The sequence below is a fragment of the Heteronotia binoei genome, chromosome 4 (assembly GCF_032191835.1).
Source record: "Heteronotia binoei isolate CCM8104 ecotype False Entrance Well chromosome 4, APGP_CSIRO_Hbin_v1, whole genome shotgun sequence".
Lineage (NCBI taxonomy): Eukaryota > Metazoa > Chordata > Lepidosauria > Squamata > Gekkonidae > Heteronotia > Heteronotia binoei.
In genome coordinates, this window is record NC_083226.1 from 52,523,523 (window position 1) to 52,545,247 (window position 21,725).

Sequence of the window (21,725 nt, forward strand, 5' to 3'; positions counted from 1 at the left end):
CAATTTTAAAGTACCTTGACATTTTGAAGTATCTCAGCAAAAGAAATATGTTAATAAATGTCAAATAATAATAAAAAAAAGATAATTCCCACTGAAGTCAAAATGTAGTCTCTCCTGTAAAAATATAGGATTGGAACCAAAAGTTCAGTTCTGCCAGCATACAACTGGACTAACAACACCATAAAGGCGCTTCAGTTAGCAAAGGGGAAAATGTTTTTGCTAAGTTTTCCCTTCCACTGCAGACCCCCATTTTGTAGAATTTCATAAGGCCTCAGAAGGCTAAAGCCAGAACAGAAAAAGGCTTTGCACCCCTTGGGATGATTTGGATCTAAACTATAAATAGATTTCCACATAAGGAAGATAATTCCCCATGGCATTTCCGTATCTAGCAATCAGATCAAGGAATAACGGCCACTGTTTCCAATTATGCCTTATTCCAAATATATACTCTAAAGACTGCAGCCTGTGCTATTTTCCAAAGATGGGTGTGTACTGCAGTGCCAGAATCACATGTCATTTGCATGTGCGTTGTCACCCAGCTTGTCTCAAGATTTACACTGAATGCATATCTTTATAGTGAAATGCAGGTATTCCAAACAGTTTCAATGTGATATTGGCATGCATATAAAAGCATGTGTGTGTCGATACAAAGTGGAAATTCTGGTTTACAGATGATTGCCTGTATTGGGATAGTCAAGACCTGCATTAACAGAACAAAATTTGGAAGAGAGAGAGCTTATAGAGTACCCTGTGCAATCCTTTTCCTTGCAGAGTGCTTCCATAAGAGAGCATCAGCTGCTACTGCACATGGCATGATTTTAGCATGCTGATTTAATATTTACAGAGTGCCAATAAAATTTTTATGATGACAGCTGGTGGTTCCTGTGGTAATTTATAAACAACAACATAGCAGAGACATCAGGGAACTCCAAGGAAGATTCTGCATGGCTGTACAATATTTAAAAATCTCAAATACAAGGTTATTGGGGGTTTTCTTCCCTGAGGCAAAGATTAGAGGTTTTGTGTGGGCTTGTATTTATTCTTTTAGAAGCACTGAGAGAATTGAATTCAGAGTGCAAAGCAGCAAATGTAGCTGGTGCACTTGCCACAGATCACTTTCTGTACAATTCTTATGGAATTTTGTATAAACCAAAGTATGGATGATCCCTCTGGATCTCTATAGAATAGATAGTTGATTTAAGAAAAAATCTTATTGCTTTTATAAAAATGGCTGGGGGGTGGGTAGGAAACAGCTCTTTCCCATCTTAATTCTTTCTGTGTTTCTGTGACATGTCTATACAGGGGTCATTTCATAGAAAAAGAGGTGCTGGAGCTCATTAACACAACTCATTTGCATATGCCACACACCCCTGACATCACTGAAAGGTATATTAAATTCTATCAGCTTAGCATCTACCTTAAAATGTCTCATAAATTATAATTGTCATAAGAAAACCTTACTCCCATCATACTTTTAAAATAACTTTCTCCTATGTGGCCACAGTGGCATGATGAAGATTTCCATCTGTTTGCTTGTTATGGTTTGGTTATTCTTCCATTTTTATGTGAGGGGAAATATTAGAAAGACTGTCAAATCTTAAGAGTTCAGCAGCTCTGGAACAATGGAGCCCAGAATCAAGTATTTTTTTTTGAGGGGTGGGGAGAAAGAAAGAGCACAATAAAATTTAGAGGTTCTAGTGCTCTGCTCCTGCAAGTGCCTGCCCAAAATGAGGCCTGTGTCTAGTTTCTGCATAGTGAAGAACCATATAATAGGGTTACCCAATGTCCTCTTTTTAGAGGACACACCCTCTTTGTGTGTCCATCTTTTGGACTCTTTTTAAAAAACTGATGGAAATGCCTTTTTTAGGTTGGACGGTTAGGAATATTCCTGGTTATCAACATTTATCACATCTTAATAGGGTTGCCAAGTCCAATTCAAGAAATATCTGGGGACTTTGGGGGTGGAGCCAGGAGACTTTGTGGGTGGGGCCAGGAGACATTAGGGGTGGAGCCAAGATCAAAGCCCGTGCCCCGTCCCGAACCCATGTTAGAGCCCCCTTCCTCCCGCCTCCCCCACCCAGGAGACTCACTTGAGGTTGTCGAGGGAGCGGATGTTGTGGGTGGCGCTGCCGTGCCCGCCACCCCAGCTGCGCAACCACCCAAACATGCCGGCTGCTGCCTCGCCTCCGCTCTCCAGCTACAGCCTGGCTCCCCTCATTGGCATTTCCTCTGCCAGCCCCGCACTGCCATTCGGCCGCCACACACAGCTGCCCAGCTGTGAAAGGAGCCGCGCGGGACATGCCGGGAAACGTAGTCCCCGAGGAGACGCCGCCTGGCAGCCAGAGAGGATGCAAGGACTACAAGTCCCAGCATGCATCTCGCGAAGGGAGGATGGACTGGAGCGAATAGCAGGCCGGCGGTGGAGGAAGGAAGGAGCCTGAAGCATGCGAGGGAGGCAGGCAGGGAAAGAGTGTCTCTGTTTGAGAGAGTGGCACCAAAATTGGCACCGTCCCCCCCCCCGCTTCCGGATTTTTGGAGAGCAGAGGAGGAGGCTGCTAATTTGGGGATCCTCCGCCGGGGGGGGTGGGTGGGAAGCCTACATCTTAAATAGTAGGGATATTTTAAATAAGATTTGTCATAGTAACCACTTGCTTGAAGTTGTCAGTTGGGAAATATGTCCTCTCTTTGGCTTTTCAAAATATGGTAACCTTACCATATAAACTGCTGGTTTCTTCATGGGGCAATTGTACTGGCTCCTTACTCAGATTGCTAAACGCAGTTGCTGGCAAATGTCAACTGTTGCCACATGGCAGGGATTCTCATGGTGCTAATATCTTGGACACTATTAGCTACTGCCTGTAACATTGATATGAGACATATCATAAGACATTCACATGACACATGAAGCTGGCTGCCTTATACTCATTGGTCTGCCAAGAGCCAGTTTGGTGTAGTGGTGTAGTTATCTGGGAGAACCGCACACTCCTCCACTTGCACCTGCTGGCATGACCTTGGGCCAGCCATAGCTCTGGCAGAGGTTGTCCTTGAAAGGGAAGATGCTGTGAGAGTCCTCTCAGCCCCACCCACCTTACAGGGTGTCTGTTGTGGGGGAGGGAGATAAAGGAGATTATGAGCCGCTCTGAGACTCTTGAGTGGAGGGTGGAATATAAATCCAATGTCTTCAATATCTTCTGTTGTCCACTCAGACTGGCAATGGCACTCCAGAGTATCAGGTGGTGGCATTTCACATCACCTACTACCTTACCCTTTTGTGTGATGCCATAGATTGAACCTGTAAACTTCTACATGCAAAGCAGATGCTTTACCAGTGATTTATGGCTCCTCTCACTGCTGCCTCACTAATATTACTGTAATGCCCTCCTGACACACACACAAAGGAGTTGTTTTGTAGAAAAATAGGTGGTGGAGCTTATTAGCATATGCCCCCCAAGCCAAAAGCAACCCAATGCAAGAAAAGAGAGCCCTGGATGAGTGAGGCCTGCTTGAGCTGACTAGAGATCCATGTGTGGGTCAAAAGGCCAGCAAGCCACCCACCACCCAAAATCACATGAGAAGTGGATAAAGGGTGGTGTGGTCTTCTCCAAGGGTTAATGAGGGCTGCTGGGTGTGTGTGTGTGTGGCGGGGGTAAAGCTCCTGGTGGCTGGCTACCTGCCTGCCCACTCTCCTAATCCAGGGATTGTTATGCAGCTGCACCTACTATTCAATGGACAAGGTAGGTAGGTGGGGAGGAAGAAGGGGAACCATCAGAAAGGTTCAGGAGCTGTGCTCCTGTGAGCTCCTGCTGGATTTGAGGCTTGTATGTGTATGTATGTATATATATGTACGTATGTGTGTGTGATTTCCACTGGCAACGGCTCTTGGAGCAGCCTGCTCTTACATCATAATTACCACAGGGATACTACCAAAATCAGGAATCTTCATTTCCTCTCCATTGCTGATTCTTTTAATTGTCATTTTCTATATTTTCCTTATACTATAACATTTTTTCTTTATTATACATATTTTTTCCATTAATTTCAAAAGGAAATACATTTCCAGCTATACCTTTTTATTAGTTGATAGGGCTGAAATTCCCTCACCCAAAGGAACCTCTGTGCTAAATTTCAGGCAGATAGGAGAAAGCATTCTTCTTTTATAGACTAAACTCTCACTTGCAGAGTGTGCAAAATGAGTATAAAACAACCCAATAAAGCAGGTATTGAGCACAAATAATCCATGGAGGGATATTCATGTAGGAGTCAATTTGCTGACATCTGAAGTAGGAGGGTAAACATGCAGGGGAGCTAAATGTTGTCCCTTTCTGTGCCTTTCTCCATTGTACTCTGATGCCTGAAGTGTTATTTTCATATCCTGATGCTGACAGAGAAAAATGCTGAAACAATTTTTCCCCCTAAATAGAAACATTGAATACTACTTCTTAACATATTAACAATAGGGAATTAGGGCAAATGTCACACTTACCCCTCTCAGATAACTGGGGAGGGCAATGGCAAACCATCCCGTAAAAAGTCTGCCATGAAAACATTGTGAAAGCCATATCACCCCTGAGTCGCAAATGACTGGTGCTTGCACAGGGGACCTTTCCTTTCCTAAGGGCTTAGCACTAGAAGACCTGAATACAAAGCAATTTATATAGCATCATGAAATATGACTAAACATGCTTTGAAAAGAAAGACATATCAGTGCAATACTCCTCAAGAGCAAGGGCTATATGTGATTCTGCTGACTGGTAAATGTCCCTCTTGATTTCATTCCTTCTGACTCATTCTCCATTTCCCAATTCTTTCGACATTCCTGAAGTATAAACCTGCCAGCTAGATATGTAAATAGTTCTAAACATCATGGCTAGAGCAATGAATACTTGGCACAGGAAAGCAGTTTTCAAGAGTTTCATTTGGTGTCATGTGTGCACAAATATACATATACAAGCGCTATATCACAAGTGTAGTAGCCTGTATTCATAAATCATGTACACAAGTATGAACATGTCATTGTGTGTAGTCTGAACTAGAGGAACTGTGTGTAGTGGGAAACAGTGAGACATTATTTTGCTACACTGCCTAGTTAGTGCTTGGAAGTTTAGCCAAAAGATAGACAACACCTGGGCTATCATAATTTAAGGCTGCAAAAAGGACTTTGTATGTTTCTTCACTGCTTTGGATTCTTGCAGCATAACAGACTTTTTCTCTCCTCCAGAAGATGCTGCAGTTTGCACACACAAGAATGATTTTCCACATTAGCCAGTTACACACCAATATGTCAATGGCATTTTTGCTACCCTTATCTTCTTATGCTATTACTGGGATATGCTTTGTGCTTTGTGGATGACTCCTAATCCAGTTTATAAACACAGAAGTACATATGACTGCTTTCATGACTGCATTGGACATTTCGTGAACAAACTTCAAACTTTCTAGCTTCAGGGAACCTTTTAAACATGGTTGTTTCTGTTCAAGAATATCAGTGTGCTTGCCAATGTGTTTTGTACAAGAGTCCATCCAGAGATTAGGTTGTAGTTTGGGCAGGTAGGTCTCTTAGGCTTTACCATTGCTCTCCTTCCACATAAACTGGGAATGGTCCTTTGAATGTATGTATACTGCTATGTCTTTCAGGGATGAGGTTTTTAGTTAAGTTTCCAATGAACCTAAAATATTAGGAACATAGTTTCAAACTCTCTCTGATATATCTGTAGTATGGGGAGAACTAACTTAAATGACACAGCTTTTCTCAGGGGGTTTGAAGCAAGAGACACTCTTACCAGAACTCTGTCCTGGTTTACTTTCACTCGTGATCATTTAGTACACAAACAATGCAATTCTAAGCAGAGTTTCACCCTTCTAAGTGGAAGACTAGGATTTCAAATAAACACTTGCACCATGGAAGCTTGCTGGGTGACTTTGGTCCAGTCACAGTCTCTCATTCTAGCCTAACAGGGTTGTTGTGAGGATAAAATGGAGCAGGGGAGAATGATGTAAGCCACTTTGGGTCCCCAGTAGGGAGAAAGGTGGGTACAAATGAGTTAAATAAACTTAATTTACTGAGTAAATGTGCTTATGAGCTCAACTGTACATCTTCTTCAGCATTATATTGGGGCCTCAGGATTATATTATATTACCAAAGCAATTACATACCAGCAAGTTTAAATAATTGTTCATTCTTAGATTTGTTTTTCATTCATTTTTCCTCATAGACCAATCATGATGGCTCTTGAAATCTTTCTAGGTGATCATTGAGCTAGATTTGATTCCATCAGAACATGGAGTTCCCTCTTAATTTTTCAGCAAATACCACTTTCACTAAATAAATCTTTTAAAATTGTGTGATAATTAATCTTTAAAGTGTCATTTCATCTTGTAGTATTTGGGGTCTGTGCTGCAGGGCAGAAGTCAGACTAATTTGGGATGGGCATCATGCCATTCAGACAGATGGGAAATGAATTTTGGTAGCCAAGAGATTGTGTATGTGCATCAGTTATGGGTGCTCAAGGCATAATTCCCAGCTGGGAGCACTGAAGCTGCTGTCCATTCTGTGCTGCCTATGGCGATTAACTATCACTGATGGTCTTCAGCCAGAAATTCACTTAAAATATTCTCACTATAAAACATGTCATATAAGGGAATTCACTGGGTTTGGATAATGTGATAGTAAATTGTGCTTGACTTTCTGTCCTGCATTTTTGTCAGAAAAACTTTTAAAAAGTTAATTGATAAAGACATTGGTTGATTTGGGGGTAACCCCTAATATTTTGAAACCTATTTCCTTGAACTGCTTTTATAAAATCCTATGCATAGTTAGTTCAGTAAGCCTGCTGAAATCAATGGATTTAAGACTGGGGTTACTCTGCATAGAACTGCACTGTTATCTACCAGTGTATATTCAACACTGCTTATCACAAAATGATTATCCCTCAAAACAATTTAAGCACTCTGTAACATCAATAGAGAGATTTCCCCTATTAGTTTATAGCAGGGGTGGCCAAACTGTGGCTCCAGAGTCACATGTGGCTCTTTCACTATACTGTGTGACTCTCAAAGCCACCACTGCCCTGTCGGCCAGCTTGGAGAAGGCATTTGTCTCTTTATATCGCTTCTCCAAGTCAAGCCGGACAGCAGATTGGAAACTGCATTTAAAGTTGCTTTCTTTCCATCTCTCCCAGCCTCTCACCCCATCTATTTGTCTTTCTTTTTCCTCTCCCTGCAGCTCTCAAACATCTGTTGTTCATGTCTTGTTGCTCTCAAACATCTGACGTTTATTCTATGTGGCTCTTATGTTAAGCAAGTTTGGCCAACCCTGGTTTATAGCATGATCCAAAAGGCTGCCATCACCTCCATATTCCTTGTTGAACCTGTAACTGGGATGGTATGAACTTTCCTTCAACATTTAATTTTTTTTTAATTGATGCAGTGAGGATCATAACTATCATGTTCATGTATACAATGAGGGGACCTATTGGTAATTCCAGATTAATGAACAGAGCATACAAGATTGTGTTTGGTCTAATGCCTTCAACACTTTAAAAACGTTATTTAAAAATGGAACACCCCCCCTTCCTTCATATGATGAAGTCTAAGCTCTGACTCGTCAAAGCTTAGTCTGGTCTACATTTGAGTCCAGTGGCACCTTTAAAACCAACGATGTTTTATTCAAGGGGCTTTGGTGTGTGTGCACACTTCTTCAGATACAGACATGTGCTTGCACTCCACAGTTTATGCCTTGAATAACATCGTTGGTTTTAAAGGTGCCACTGGACTCGTTGTTCTGCTACTTCAGACCAACACGGCTACCCCTTGAATCTATCTAGCTGGTCTAAATTACTCTCTAAAACGCCAATGGACTCCTGTATTGGTTTACTTCAAATCCCGTGGAATTTTCTTAGCTCACTCGCCGTCTCTGACACGCTTCGGACTGGAACTTTTAAAAGTGGGCACCCGTCATCACAGACGCTCGCCTTTCAGAGCTGGTACCTCCCTTCCCTCGGATGAAAGTTCCACTTTGGCTCCGGGGACCTTACGTCCGAGCACGTGTGCACCTGATTGCAGTTCTGAATAGATGCAACAGAACACCGAGCCCATTCCACAGCCCCACTCTCCCCGCAACTTAGTCACAGTATTTAACACGCTTTCCTCCCCAACGGAGATTGGGGGCCCAAAGCCGCCTAAACAGCTCTTCCTCTAGTCTACGCGATGGGGAGCGTGTGCTTCTGCAGCGATTCCGAGTGCCAGGAGCAAGAAAAGGGCTAAGACGACGTCACGCATTTTCCACACCGAAGGAAATAGCCAGCTCGCCCAGAGACTGTTTGTCTCTTTTCCGCTGGCGCCAGCGAGTGAGCCCGAGCGCGCCAGCTGCCTCTCTTTCCCCTCCTTCCGAGGGGTGTCAGTCTTCCCGACACGCATGCGCAGCACTTCTGCGGAAGCTGGAGCACGGGCCAGTTTGCGTAGATGAGGGTCGGCGGGGCCTCGCACCGGTGAGTGAAAGAGACGTGTGTGAGGCCGGGCGCCGGGAGGCGGCGCTGTTGCTATGACGCTCCTGCCCTCTCCCGCTCTCTTGGGGGACAGGAGGGCTTTGTGGGTTCACAGGAGGAGTGGTGAAGGACGGGACTGGGCAAGGTTCATGTCCTTCCAGGGCTGGCTCAACTTCAAGGCATTTTGCCGCCTCTAGTAGGCACCTCCTACATGGCTCCGGCTGTCTCCAACGTTGACTCCAAAGGCAGCAGCTGTGCTGTGAACCACGGTGACAGCAGGAGAGGAAGGCTGACCTACCCCCCGCCCCCCCGGTGAGATGCATGGGTGATTGCAGAGGCAAAGGCACCGCAGGCCACCTTGGACCTGGGCAGCATAATGCCCTGTAGCTCACCTTTGGCGAGCATGGCCTCCTTGCCCTGTAGCCCAAGTTAGGCCTAGGCCTGGAAAGTGACAACCCACGCCAGACACGTCCTCCCGTGTTGCCGTCTTCCACCAGTTTGAAGTCCAAGAACCCACTTGGCTTGCATGGGCAGCGGACTGACCCACGCTTTTTCTCCTCAGACTTCTTTCTTCCCTCGTGTTTGGAAGAGCAGTTGCCTTTGGCTTGTCTCTGGCCTGGGAAACGTTTTCCCTACCCCCGGAGCTTACCCTACTTTTTTTTTTGTCCTTGTGGTTAAAGCATGATATACAATGTTATGATAGTGCTGGTATTATGCATCCCTAATCTATCAAAATGTTTGATAGATGCGTGCAGAGCTCTTTTGAGCAGGAACGCATAGCAATTCAGTTCCGGCTGGCTTGGCCAGGGCCATAGCCAGGATTTCAGGTTTGATGGGGCCCACAACAGGATTTGTTGTTTTTTTTTGGGGGGGGGGCACCTGGTTTGGTGACCCTGGGCTCTCAGGACAGAGTTCCACAAGCTAACCCCCCTTTGCCTGGGCAGTCACAGCAGCTCTGCTCCCGCCTTTCTTATGTGCCTCTCTCTCAGAGAGACAGAGACCTCTTGACTCTCCCCCACCCCACCCCACCCCACTTTGCTCTGCATGCTGTGTTAGGGAAGGGGAGAAAAAAAATTAAAAAGACCAGCAGCAAGATCACTTGTTCAGAGTGGTGGTGAGCAAAGGGGACAGATGGGGGGGGGGTGGATGAAAGGGCCCATATAGTTGGAAGGGGGGGATGAAAGGATAGGCCTGGGCTCCCTATAGCTATGGGCCTGGCTCTGGCTCAAAAAAAGGTCTCTGGAGAGGGAAGGCACTAGGCAGCCATGTGCTCCCAGACAGTGCACTCTGTCCTCTCTGCCACCTCCAGCCTCCAATGGGCTTGCAAAGACAGTGAGAGACAAGCATCCCCTCCTGGAAGAAACTGGACCTGCCACTGCCTGCTCCACTGCATGTGGCTCTCTTTCTCTCTGGCTTTGTTTGGGGTAGGGGGCAAAACAAGGTGTCTCATTCAGCTGTGTGAGAACACACATCTATGAAATGCAGCTGATGGCACTGTACTGTTCTGTGTCAATATGCGGAAAGTAACCTACTAAATGGGTGAGTCACTTCCAGCAATGTCAGGGGCTGTGGCCTAATATGCAAATGAGTTCCTGCTGGGCTTTTTCTATGAGGGGAAAAGCGCCCTGGATGTGTTTGTATCAAGGTGCTTTCATTTACATTAGAAACTGAGCGGGTACTGGGGCATTAAATAAAAGGAACCCCAGGTTTGTTCCCCAAGACACAACAGGAGCTGCAGCAAATTTTGCTGTATTTTGTCTTGAGAATTTGGTTGTGAGCACAATGTGTGAAAAGTCTTCAAAATATAAGGTTTTTATATGTTTTTGTAATAAACACATACACGTTTGTATATAAATATTGATGTTTTTAATTTTTGGCCCTTACTTATTCTGAACTTTCTTTGGAGGTTTTTGCTTTGTTGGTTTAGCTTCTCTTCCCTTCTCTTTGTTGTCAAAATATAATGTACCAATTGATTTAGTAGATTTTCCAAAGACCCTGAGCCCACAAAACCAGGTGGTGGTGAGAAAGACAAGTAAACATTTTACTTGGAGAGTCACCATATGTAAAATCTGATCTTCTTTTATGCAGTTATTAATAATGCATTTCTCCTGTTTGTGGTTCTGTAGCTTGTCTCTCATAGGCTCACTTTTCTGTATGTTCACAGACATTGTAAACCCAAGTAAGAATCAGTGTGATGGTCTTAAAGCAAAAAGAATGTCTGAATGTGATTGTGATCACATGTTTTGATTCCTCCAACCAGCCCCCACCAGTCATTGGTGCAAAAACAATATGCTGTGATAGGTTATATGACTAACCAGGGATGTCTTATGATAGTTGTGATAGTATGTACTGGGAATGCCATCTGTTACATTAAAGCCTAGGCTTTGGAGTTTGGGATGTTCTTGTTGGTATGCAGCAAGACTCCCCTGGGAATGGTAATAGAAATACATTTTGCTGTGTTTTTCAGATGTTACTGAAATCTTTCTGGTTTGTGCCCATAAACATGGGATTACTCTGTGTTGATTTAATGCCCGGTAGCGAATAACACTAGCTGTGTTAGATTGCTCTTTGGTAAATATACGAATAACACTAGCTGTGTTAGATTGCTCTTTGGTAAATATGCTACCCCCAAGCAATGCTTTGTGTCAGAGGGAATAGAAATAGCACCTGTTAAGCTGTATTTTATTGCATGTGGATCTTTCTGAGGTACCTAATTACCCCCCCTACAGTGGCTAAAATCATCCCAGGAAGACCAGCCTTGATTGGAGAAATGGCATGGGGGCCAAGAACTTTGCACCGGCAGTACAGCTCTGAGCTGCCTCTTTTTCTGGATGCATGTGATACACGGGCACTTGCAAGTTCCCCACTGCAAATTCAGTTCTCCATCATGCAGGGACTGATTTGGATCAAGACTGTAGCATACAAGGAAGAGGACCTTTCTTCCAAGCCATTCTCCCACCCTGAATAGCAGGGGGTGGCATGCATACTGATACTCCCATGGACTCTGCAGTCAGGCAAATAGAATTCCCTAGGGCCATTTGGAGTCAGGAAAATGCCTTGGGGGGAGGCTGAAGCTCCTTCTTACATACTGTGGTCCCATTCTGACTCAGGCCCTGTGCATTTGAGAATTGTGTTTCTGATAGGGAACTTTTGAGTGCATATCTGATTAACAGTCCTTGTGTTGGATATGGTCCCAGTCTGAGGACCGTGTATGGTGTAGTTAGATCCCTATAAGGATAGTGAACATTTGAATGAGTATACAAAACTACTATTAGTCCATCTAATTCCATGGATCACTAATTTTTCTTGAAAAGTTCATGGGATGTTTTATTATCTTAATATTTCCAATATATTATCTGGACCAAAAAACAAACTTCAACAACAATCCAAATGCAAAAGTCACTTGATTTTCTAGGGTTTTTTTTTTTAAATAAAAAACACCTTCAGGTGGGTAATCATGTTAGTCTGCAGTAGCAGAACAAAATCTGAGTTCAGGATCACCTTACAGACCAACAAAATTTCACAGGCATAAGCTTATGTGACTCAGTTCACTTTGTCACATACAAATAGGAATGAAGATCTACAAGGCTTCATTTCTAAGTCAGAATAGCTTGATACAGGCTGCACTCGTCTGACCTGCATATAAGGACTGATGTATATTCATTCTTTCTTGTATCTGATAAAGTGAGCTTTGATTTATGAATGCTTATACCCTGGAAAACTTTTTTTGTTCCAGTAAAAACACTGTAAGTAGTAAGTGGCTGTACTTTGGAAATATTGTTTACTTGTCCTCTCTATGCATTCTGCCTCAAAAAACAACAAAAGTGCTACTGGGAAAGATTTTGCGACAAGGTTGGAGAAAGTTACAACAATGGGACTAATTGGCAGGAGTTGATAGACAGAAAACCAACAGCACAATCCAGTCCTGTTTGCTCAGATTTGAACTCACTGTGGCTTAGACCCTAGTACCCACATATAGGATACCACTTTTAAGTCAATTGGCTGCATTACTGTGCATTTATGGGATTACTGCATTACTGTGGAGTTTATACTGGTGGTATTCTGTGCCTGCTCAACACTACTACCTGTACTAAATTAGCAGCTACACTACAAAAGCTAATATTTTCCTTGAATTTAATTGCTTTGAAGTAACACAGGGAATTCTACATCTAAACAGTCTCTTCCATTCCAGCTCTTAGGTGAGAGATTTAGGTAGAGCTCAGTGACGATGTGGGTGCAGAAGAAAAAATGTCATTTGGCAAGTAGAGAGGTGCAAGATTACATGGGGGTGTTTAAATGTGGCTACCTGAATCTTTAATTGGATGCATCTACAGAATTTAGATAAGGGAAAGCTTTGGGAGGTGGAATGGAACCACTTGTCTCTACTTCTGGTTTAGTGCTAGAGTGTGAAATTAGGAGGGTAGGGAAGTGCCTGGTCAGATTTGTCTTTAATAATTGTAAAGCCTGCAATCACTTAATGGAGACCAGGGTGAAATTGAAGTGGAGGATTGGAAGGAACTGGCAATTTGCCAGATTACTTGACTGAGATGGGCTGGTTCTAAAAATATTGTCAGAGTGTTAAGCATGGAGTTATGGGCATGAATGACAGAGGGCTTACAGGTCACCCACTGTGTTGTATAATCATATTTGATTTACTGGTATGAATCCCATAGTGGCAACTCCTGAGAAAAGGCAGCTCCCTTGATTTAACATTTTTTTCCCCACCCAGAGGTAAAGTGTGCTTCATGTATACTTGTTCTGTTGCCTACAGGATATAATACATGTCTGTTTTATTGACATAGCTTGGAGACTTTCATAATATTGCTAAATGAATTCTAATTAAAGTTCTTATTCTCTTTAGGTCCATCTTTTTTCTTTCCAAATGGGACAAACTGTTTTTCAGATTATGGGACTAAGAATCCACTTTGTTGTTGACCCTCAGGGTTGGTTCTGTATGGGCCTGATTATCTTTGTCTGGCTTTTCAACACATTCTTCATTCCAGAAATTATCCTCTTTCCACACTATGAAGAGGGACATTTATCAGCAGTGGCAATACTGTGTAAGTCATGCTTAACACAATTTCCTTTGTTCTGATCAGGGCTTGAGCTAGGGAAGTCAACAGAAAAGTCTTTTAAATGGTTGCCTGGTTTGCTTTTAATGGAATTTCTGATTAATGAACAAAGTCAAATATGCATACACACTTGTGATGTCTGTATTTTAATGAATGTGCCTTTTTGAAGATGCTGAAGGAAAGAAAAGCGCCTCTTTCTAAACAACAGCTGCCAGTCATTGCTAGAAAGGAAATTTACAATCAGTGTTTCATCAAAATTTTATAAACAAAACCTTAATTATTATAACTGTGTGTAGGTAGTTTAATTTGACGCAAATTGAAATTTCCATAGCAACATGCTGGATATCAACCTTGTGGACTGATTATATTCTCAAGACAGGAACCATAGGCAACAGTGTGGCAGACAGTTCAGAGGCATAAATAGAGAAGGATTGGGGCTAGACCTGGCAGAAGGTGGAGTGGTATAATATGGGTGGAGCAATAAAGAGATGGCAGAGAAGACAAAGCAAAAGGGATGGGTAGTCATTGTCAAAAGATCTGGGACTTTAAAAGTAAGGCCCAGAAACTGACACACAGCATGAGGGCTTAAGGAGGAGAGGTGATCTGAATTTACACACAAACAATATCAGGATAAAATATGTTTTCGAAAGGGTAAAAGACCTCATTCAAACCCACTCTGCCTTTTCTTCGTTTATTTATTTGTAGTGCCTATTCTTGATTGTGGTGCCTACTTATATTATTGCAAATGTATTCTGTTAGGGGTTGATGCAGAAGAAAGAAAATTAGAAATAATAATCCTGTGTATATCCAGAAATAGTGATCTACAGGGGTGTCAAACATGTGGCCTGGGGGCCGGATTAGGCCCCCAGAGGACTCCTGTCAGACCCATGAGCAACTCACTGTCATCTGCTTCCTTCTCCCTCTCTCTTGCTTCTTTCTGCATCACAACTTGCTTTGCCAGGCTTGCTCAATCGCAGAGAAGCTACAGAGCAAAACCTCTATTTTCTCCATTGGCTGATGGGCACATGAAGCAACATGCACAAAAGCTTGCAAAGCCTACCCATTTCATGTTTTTCCTTGAGTCTTATGCTCAAAGCATTGACCATGAGATTTCTGTAATGAATGTCAATAAATCAAAAGTAGGTTTGTGACTTACAGACATATACCGGAACAACTTCTGAACAGCATACTCAAGATTGCTACAGCACAGACTTCGTCTCCAGATTTTGATGCAATTATTCAGAGCAAGAGGTGTCAGTTATCAGAAACTGTTAAATAAGATACTGCAAGAGTGCTAATCTTTTAAGCATATTTTATTTTAAGGTTTTTTTTAAAAAAAATCTTTAATTGTGTTTGTCTGTGTCCTTTATAAAGTTTATATCTCCACTACCCAGCATTACATTTGATGAAACACATGAGCCCAACAAGGTCTCATTTATGTCAGATCTGGCCCTCGTAACAGTTGAGTTCAACACCCCTGATCTTCATAGGTCCAGACAGAAGATAATCAGCATGCAAAAAACGATTTTAACTATGTGTGTGTGTTTATAGCTATATATAGAAGATAGAAGAAAGAGAGATGTCCATCTTTTTTTCTTTCCAAATGGGACAAGCTGATTTTTCAGATTATGGATCTCTCTCTCTCCCCCCGTATAGAAACTTGTATGGGGGAGTCAGCAGTCTCTTGAGACTTAATGAAAGGTTGCCTTTCTCTGAAATAGGTGAAACCTGTTATCTCTCACAGTGATAGAGGAATATAGAAGGGGCTTGAGAAAACTGAATAGAAAGCTCTGCTTTGTCACATTTGATGCAAAATTCAGTGCCACATGAAAGAGAAAAGATGGTGAGGGATTGAAAATAATGTTAATAATAAAAAATAAGTGTGGGATGATCTTGGGCGAAGGTAACACACATGAAATGCAAAGACTAAGAGAGTCACTCTGTTATAGGCTACAATACACCTATAGCCCCTGAATATCTTGGTGTGCCAAAGTTTAGAATCCACTGACTTGTGGAGAAGGAGAAAGAAGAAGAGGAGGAGGAGATTGAATTTATGCTCCACCCTTCACTCAGAGTGACTTACAATCTCTTTCCTTTCTCCTCCCCGCAATAGACACCAGGCCATGAGGTAGGTGAGGCTGAGAGAGCTCTCCAAGAACTGCTCTTGAGCAGAACAGTTCTGAGAGAGTTACGCTGACCCAAGGTCACTCCAGCAGTTGCATGTGGAGGAGTGGGAAATCAAATCCAATTCTCCCAGATAAGAGACCACACACTTAACCATTACACTAAATTGGCTCTCTTCACAGGCAGATGTAGTATTGACGTCTGAACTCTGTGCCCACCAGTATCACTTGTGACATTTGTGCTTTATTATATTATTCCAGTTTGCATTGTATAAGGGTATTTAATTATTATTACCTTGTTTTAGAATAGTGTGTCTCACACTCTTAAGGCAATGCAGGCTCTTGAATTGGTTTACAATACACAGGATAATGGCTTGAATCCTAAGCCTTGCTTCTGTCTATTGTGGGGGCAGCCCTCTGCTACACAGCATGTTTCTTTGGCATAGGTATTGTTTGTCTCACTGAAGGCTAAGGATCCCATTCCCCTGCCCCTGTCAGGGTTTCCTCCAATTTCTGGGCCTCCCACCCACTGGCATGGAGATAGCCAGCAGGGGGAACCCTGCCCACAGAGAGCCCCATCATTGCCTGAAGTGCCTGGTGTGATGACATCACCTGGAAGTGACATCATTACACCGGGCATGTCACATGGGGGCACCCTAGCATTTTGATTAAAAAAACCCTATATGATGCTAGAGAGAAAAAAGTTTCCTGCTGGCAGTCAGTTAAGACCTGGCAACCCTATAGTTTACCCTTAAGATTGGAACTCATTTTGCTTGACTGTTGGAAAGGTATTTCTATTACTTCTCTCAATAAATCCCTGATATCCCTTTTACTAGCTGCTGCTAAAATGGTGTTAGCCCAATTTTGAAAATCTTCCAATATTCCTCCAGTTAAAGCCTGGCATGCTAAAATCTGGGAGGTCTATGCTATGGACAAGATAGCAGATAGTTTATGCAATATAAACAATTCAGAAGGTAACGATTATCTGATGTACAAGTGGCTTCCATTTCTTAAATTTTCTTTTGGTCCTGTAGATCAAATGCGTACATGTATACCTGGTAGATATTATGACATTATCAATTTGATGTAATTAATATATGGACAGAGTACTTATTTTTTAATTCAGCTGCCAATTATGTATGTGTGTGTGAATATATGTATATATGTGTGTGTGTGTGTGTGTGTGTGTATATATATAGTGTTTTGTTGTTTTGTTTGTATTTTGTGTATATATATATTTTTTGTTTTCTGCTGGTATGCTATGCTTGCAGATTGCAGATACAGTCATTGATTGCTTTATTTGTATGTTTATTAAATTCAATAAAAAAGTTTTTGGACAAAAAAAAAAAGACCTGGCAACCTTATTGAAAGCATTGAGTGAAAGTGCTTATGCTACAGGAATGCTTTTCGTAGTGGAGGACCACTCTGAAGTGAGAAAGGCTGCAGTGTATGTGGATGCATTTTCTTGTAATTAAAACATCAGTATATATTATAGATCAAGCAACAACAACAATAACAGAGAGGCAAGAAACCTCTAAACCAGTGTCTTCAAGCTGTGCTGTGCTGGGTGTGGATGAACAAACTGAAAGTTATTTCCTGACAACACAGAAATGCTATTGGTTGGGGGTAAAATTTAACCAGGAGTTCTGGGCAGAGTTGAAGTAACAGATTAGTAGTTTGGTTCTCTTGCATCCTGTTCTACTTGAGAAACGGGTAGCCAGGAGTGCCATTTTCCAGCTTAATCTTGGTAATATCCAGCGTAGACTAATATAATATAGTCTGCAAGGTGTGGTTTTGAAAATGGTTCAGAAGCTTCATCTGGTGCAAAATCTGGGAGCCAGATTGTAAACTAAGGGCGTTTTCGCACTGACCTTACTCCGGAGCGACGTCCCTTTTCACCGTGCAGCGTCTGCGCGGATTTCGCACACGTTGCTCCGCAGAACCCGGAAGAGCCACAAAGTCCCGCGGCTTTTGCATCTCAAATGTAAACTGGTTTTTGGTGGTTTACATTTGCGACGCAAAAGCCACAGGACTTTGCGGCTCTTCCGGGTTCTGTGGAGCAACGTGTGCGAAATCTGCGCAGACGTTGCGCGGTGAAGAGGGACGTCGCTCCGGAATAAGGTCAGTGCGAAAACGCCCTCTGGCTAATCATGGGGATCATATTACCCCCTATTTTTGACAGTGACTTCCAGTATATCTTCAGACCCAATTCAAAGTACTGATGTTCACCTTTAAAGCCTTACATAGCCTTGTAACTGAAGGGTTTTTAATCCTCATAAACAGGGTCTTTTTGTATTAGGAACTCCTTTGCATATTAGGCCACACATTGCTGATGTAGCCAATCTTCCAATAGCCTATATGGCTCTTAGTACAGGGCCTACTGTAAGCTCCAGGAGGATTGGCTAAATCAGGGGGTGTGGCCTAATATGCAAAGGAGTTCCTGCTACAAAAAAAGCCCTGCGTGACATAAACATGTATGTGGTTTAAGATCTTCTGGCACTTATTCTCTATGTGCCTGCTTTTAGTGAGCTGAGTTTAATGGGCATAGTGAGAAAGGGTTTCTCAACTATGACCTCCAAGGTCTGGAATTTCATATCCCAGAAGTCCTCATCAGCCCTTTTGTTACTGGCCTTCTGCGGGTTGGTAAATAAGCTCTTCTGAAAGGCTTTTGACAAGGGGATGAACCCAGTGTTTTTAACATTGCATCACTATAGATCTTGCTTGTTTGGTGTTTCATTTTTAATTATGGCTGTTATCTGTTTAATTATACTGCTGATTTGTGGACTGATGATTCATTTTGAATGCTGATGCTAATATTAATAATACTGTTATGGTATGCTTTATTTTCATTTTTTTCCTAAGCCACCTTGGATGTTCAAGTAGTAGAACGATAGCACATAAATGTAGTAGATAATAAATAAGGTGGTCTGGCTTTGAATTCTTTAATATATGAATTGTTCCTCCAGTAATCCCAAAGAAGTCTTGTTATAGGCAGATTTCTTAATGAAAATGTTATCTATTTTACAGGTTACTACATACTTGCATTGTTCTGTATTGTTTCATTACTGAGAGCCTCAGTAGCCGATCCAGGGAGATTACCTGAAAGCCCAAAGATACCAATTACAGGTACAGTATTGACTGACATTATTCAGCTTTTTAAAGAGTGTAGTTTCTGGAAATCTAGACCTGTTCCTTTGTTTCGTATAACAGAGGTTTGGTACGGAAGCCACATTGTTTGCCCTAACTGATGATATATACTGGGAAAGAGGGAGACTATGATCCTTTTGATTCTGCTGGATCTCAGCTACATTTTTTGTCCTTGACCAGGACCCTGCCAAGGTCCATAGACTAACAAATGGCTCACTCCTAGCTAAGGGTAATTAGATCATTTCTTCAGTAGAAAACAAAATGCAACAGACCAGCCTTCTATTCCCTCCTCCAGACCATACTCCTATTGGGCAAAAGGAGATAGCCTCAGAGGTTCCTGCTACCTTCCTTAGTAGAAATCTGGAAACTGCAGCAGATACAGATGTAGCAGCACAAGATGAGAGCAGATGATAACAGCTGGAAGCATGTGACTCCTATCTTTTATGTGGTCTGGTTTCCATACCAAGTTCAAGGTGCTACTATTGACTTTTTCAGCTGTATGTGGCCCAGGTCTAGGATGCCTTAGGGTAGAGTCATCAACATTATATTAGAAGTAGAATCAGAATTATGACCTTACTGATGGCAAAGCCAGAACCATGGGCAGTGGGAACAGGAAATGTAAACAGTCATTAAGAAACATACTAGGGATTGCAAAGTGTCAGAGCCAAGGAATAATGCTCTCTACTGCTAAATGACCTACCACCACTCTGCTGCTTACTATCATGTGTGCAAATAACAGCAGGTGATTTAGTCCCCTTGTTGTCTATATATGCATTAAAATTTGGGCAAGGAAAACAGAGAAAGAATGAAAACTCTTTAGGCGTCCTGACACAGGTGGGGCTCTCTGACCTTCATGAGGGTCCCAAGCCATCTGTTGAAGATCATTGGCTTAAGGATAACTGGATAGGGGATGACTAGGGGATATGTTCTTGTGGATACTCTAAAATGAAACTGTCTGCCCTCCATACGACTTTTTTTTGTTCAAAGACTCTTGTCATCTGTATTCCCTTGAAATCCTTTTGTATGTAGTACAGACTGTTGATTTTAGAACTAAATATTTTGAGATAAATTTTCCGTGAAGTATTTTATTTTGTGGTGGACAAGTAATCTGTACTAAAATATCAACGAAATAACACAAAAATGTAGCTATAATCTGTTAATCCATTGTCATATTCATGCAGATGTACACACATTCAGTTACCTGATATTAACTGGAATGAAGAGAAACATGTCTGCCATTTTTTTGTACTTTTTGAAGGAAATTGTAAAGAAAATCCTCAAAATACAATTTCCTTGTGTGTTTTGAATGACTTTGCCATTGTCTGTAGCTATTTTGTGTTTTGTATAGGGAGAGATCAAAATAATTCAGAGTTAGTTTTAAAAACTCACACTTTGTAAAAGATGTTACTTCTGATTTGTGTGCCCATGTATCTAGATTTGTTTTGTTAAAATTAAGAGCTTCAGGTAGCTTGTTTCACAAACTTCATTGTAGAATAAAGCTAAGTATGCTTAATTGATAGATATTATTTTGGTTTCTTATACTAATGTAAATTGAATTTGATTGGAGATCGTGCATCTGTTTGGTACTGTACACATTGCTTTGGTCAGATGCGTTTGCTGTCTATTTTAAATCACACTGGAAAACTTTCTTTAAGTATTTCTGAGCCTTCTGTTAATGGTAACTCTCTTATTAAAGAGTAACACCTTGGTGACATTGGCTTTATGGGAACAGATTGAAAATCAGTTTCCATCTGGCATTATTACTAGTTTAATGATCTTGAATATTGGGTTTCCATACTGTCAGTGTGAAATGATGCCATTTTTCAGCAAGATGAGAAGCATGGCAGGTCCCAGCAGGAGGCTTAAATTAATTCTATACAGGCAAATTCAAAAATGTATTATAGGCTTCATAATTTATATAATCTAGAAAATAAATTATATATGACGTGTTTATTCTCGAGAAGTGTTTTGTCATGTTTAGGTCCATCTTTCCTGCTTTCAAAGCAAATCAGCTTGTTCAAAACTGTTAGTTTTGACATCCTCAGATAAGAAAATAAAATTATGGCATATCTTCTCAGAGATCAAATGTTTTGTGAATTTGTATTTTCTCCATCTTAACCCCCCCTAAGAATTCAGAGATAGTTTGGTACCTTGCAAAGTAATCATGAGATTATTTGTATTGCAATAAATGCATTCGTTGGCTCAGATTTTTAGTGTTCCTCTGAAATGAGATCTTGATCACTGGTGTGAAGTGGCCTATGACAACTTAGGCTTGTTAGCTATAAACATATTGAAGGTACAGATATAGAGTGGTTTAAGCTTTTTCCCAGATGAAGCCTTAATTTCCTCAACCTAGTCTTTATGCATTTCCATGTGGAAACTGTGCATGTGCAGGTGAGCTGAAGTTTCCATAGGTGATTAGAGTGCAAGCCTCTTAGCTCAGTGGTGTTCCCCCCCATATGTACCCCGGAGAACACTGAGGTCTGGTTCCCAGAACTTATTAACAATCCCTGGGCCAAGAGAAGCTAGGTTGAGGGCTACTAGGGAGCAGGCCTTCTCGGTGATAGCCCCTCGTTGGTGGAACGACCTTCCAGAGATGGTGCGAGCCCTGCGGGACCTGAACCAATTCCGCAGGGCTTGCAAAACATTTCTTTTTCAGTTGGCATTTGAGACAGAACCTGATTAACTAACGAGCAGACACTTAGCCATCTTATGTACATCAGGATTACAACATTTTAGCACCTATTTTATATGTTTTATTTATTTTAAATAACTTATTTGTAACTGATATTTAAACTGTTATGTTGTTTTATGTGAATCATGGGACTCCCATGTCTGTTATGCTGTTTTATGTGAATCATGGGACTCCCATGTCTGTTAGCCGCCCTGAGCCCGCCTGG

The 21,725-nt window shown here is 41.9% G+C and overlaps 1 protein-coding gene across 2 annotated transcripts in view; it reads left to right on the plus strand.

Annotated features, from left to right (window-relative positions):
- The first annotated feature begins 8,400 nt into the window (after positions 1-8,400).
- Positions 8,401-21,725, plus strand: part of ZDHHC21 (zinc finger DHHC-type palmitoyltransferase 21) — a 48,568-nt gene continuing 35,243 nt past the window's right edge. The window contains exons 1-3 of one of the 2 annotated variants that reach the window (XM_060237271.1): positions 8,401-8,486; positions 13,345-13,543; positions 18,706-18,804. In XM_060237271.1, the coding sequence (XP_060093254.1) occupies positions 13,366-13,543; positions 18,706-18,804 (277 nt within the window). In that variant the 5' untranslated portion in view covers positions 8,401-8,486; positions 13,345-13,365. Of the gene's footprint in view, positions 8,796-13,344; positions 13,544-18,705; positions 18,805-21,725 lie in introns of both variants that reach the window. The other variant, XM_060237272.1, reaches the window with a different exon arrangement.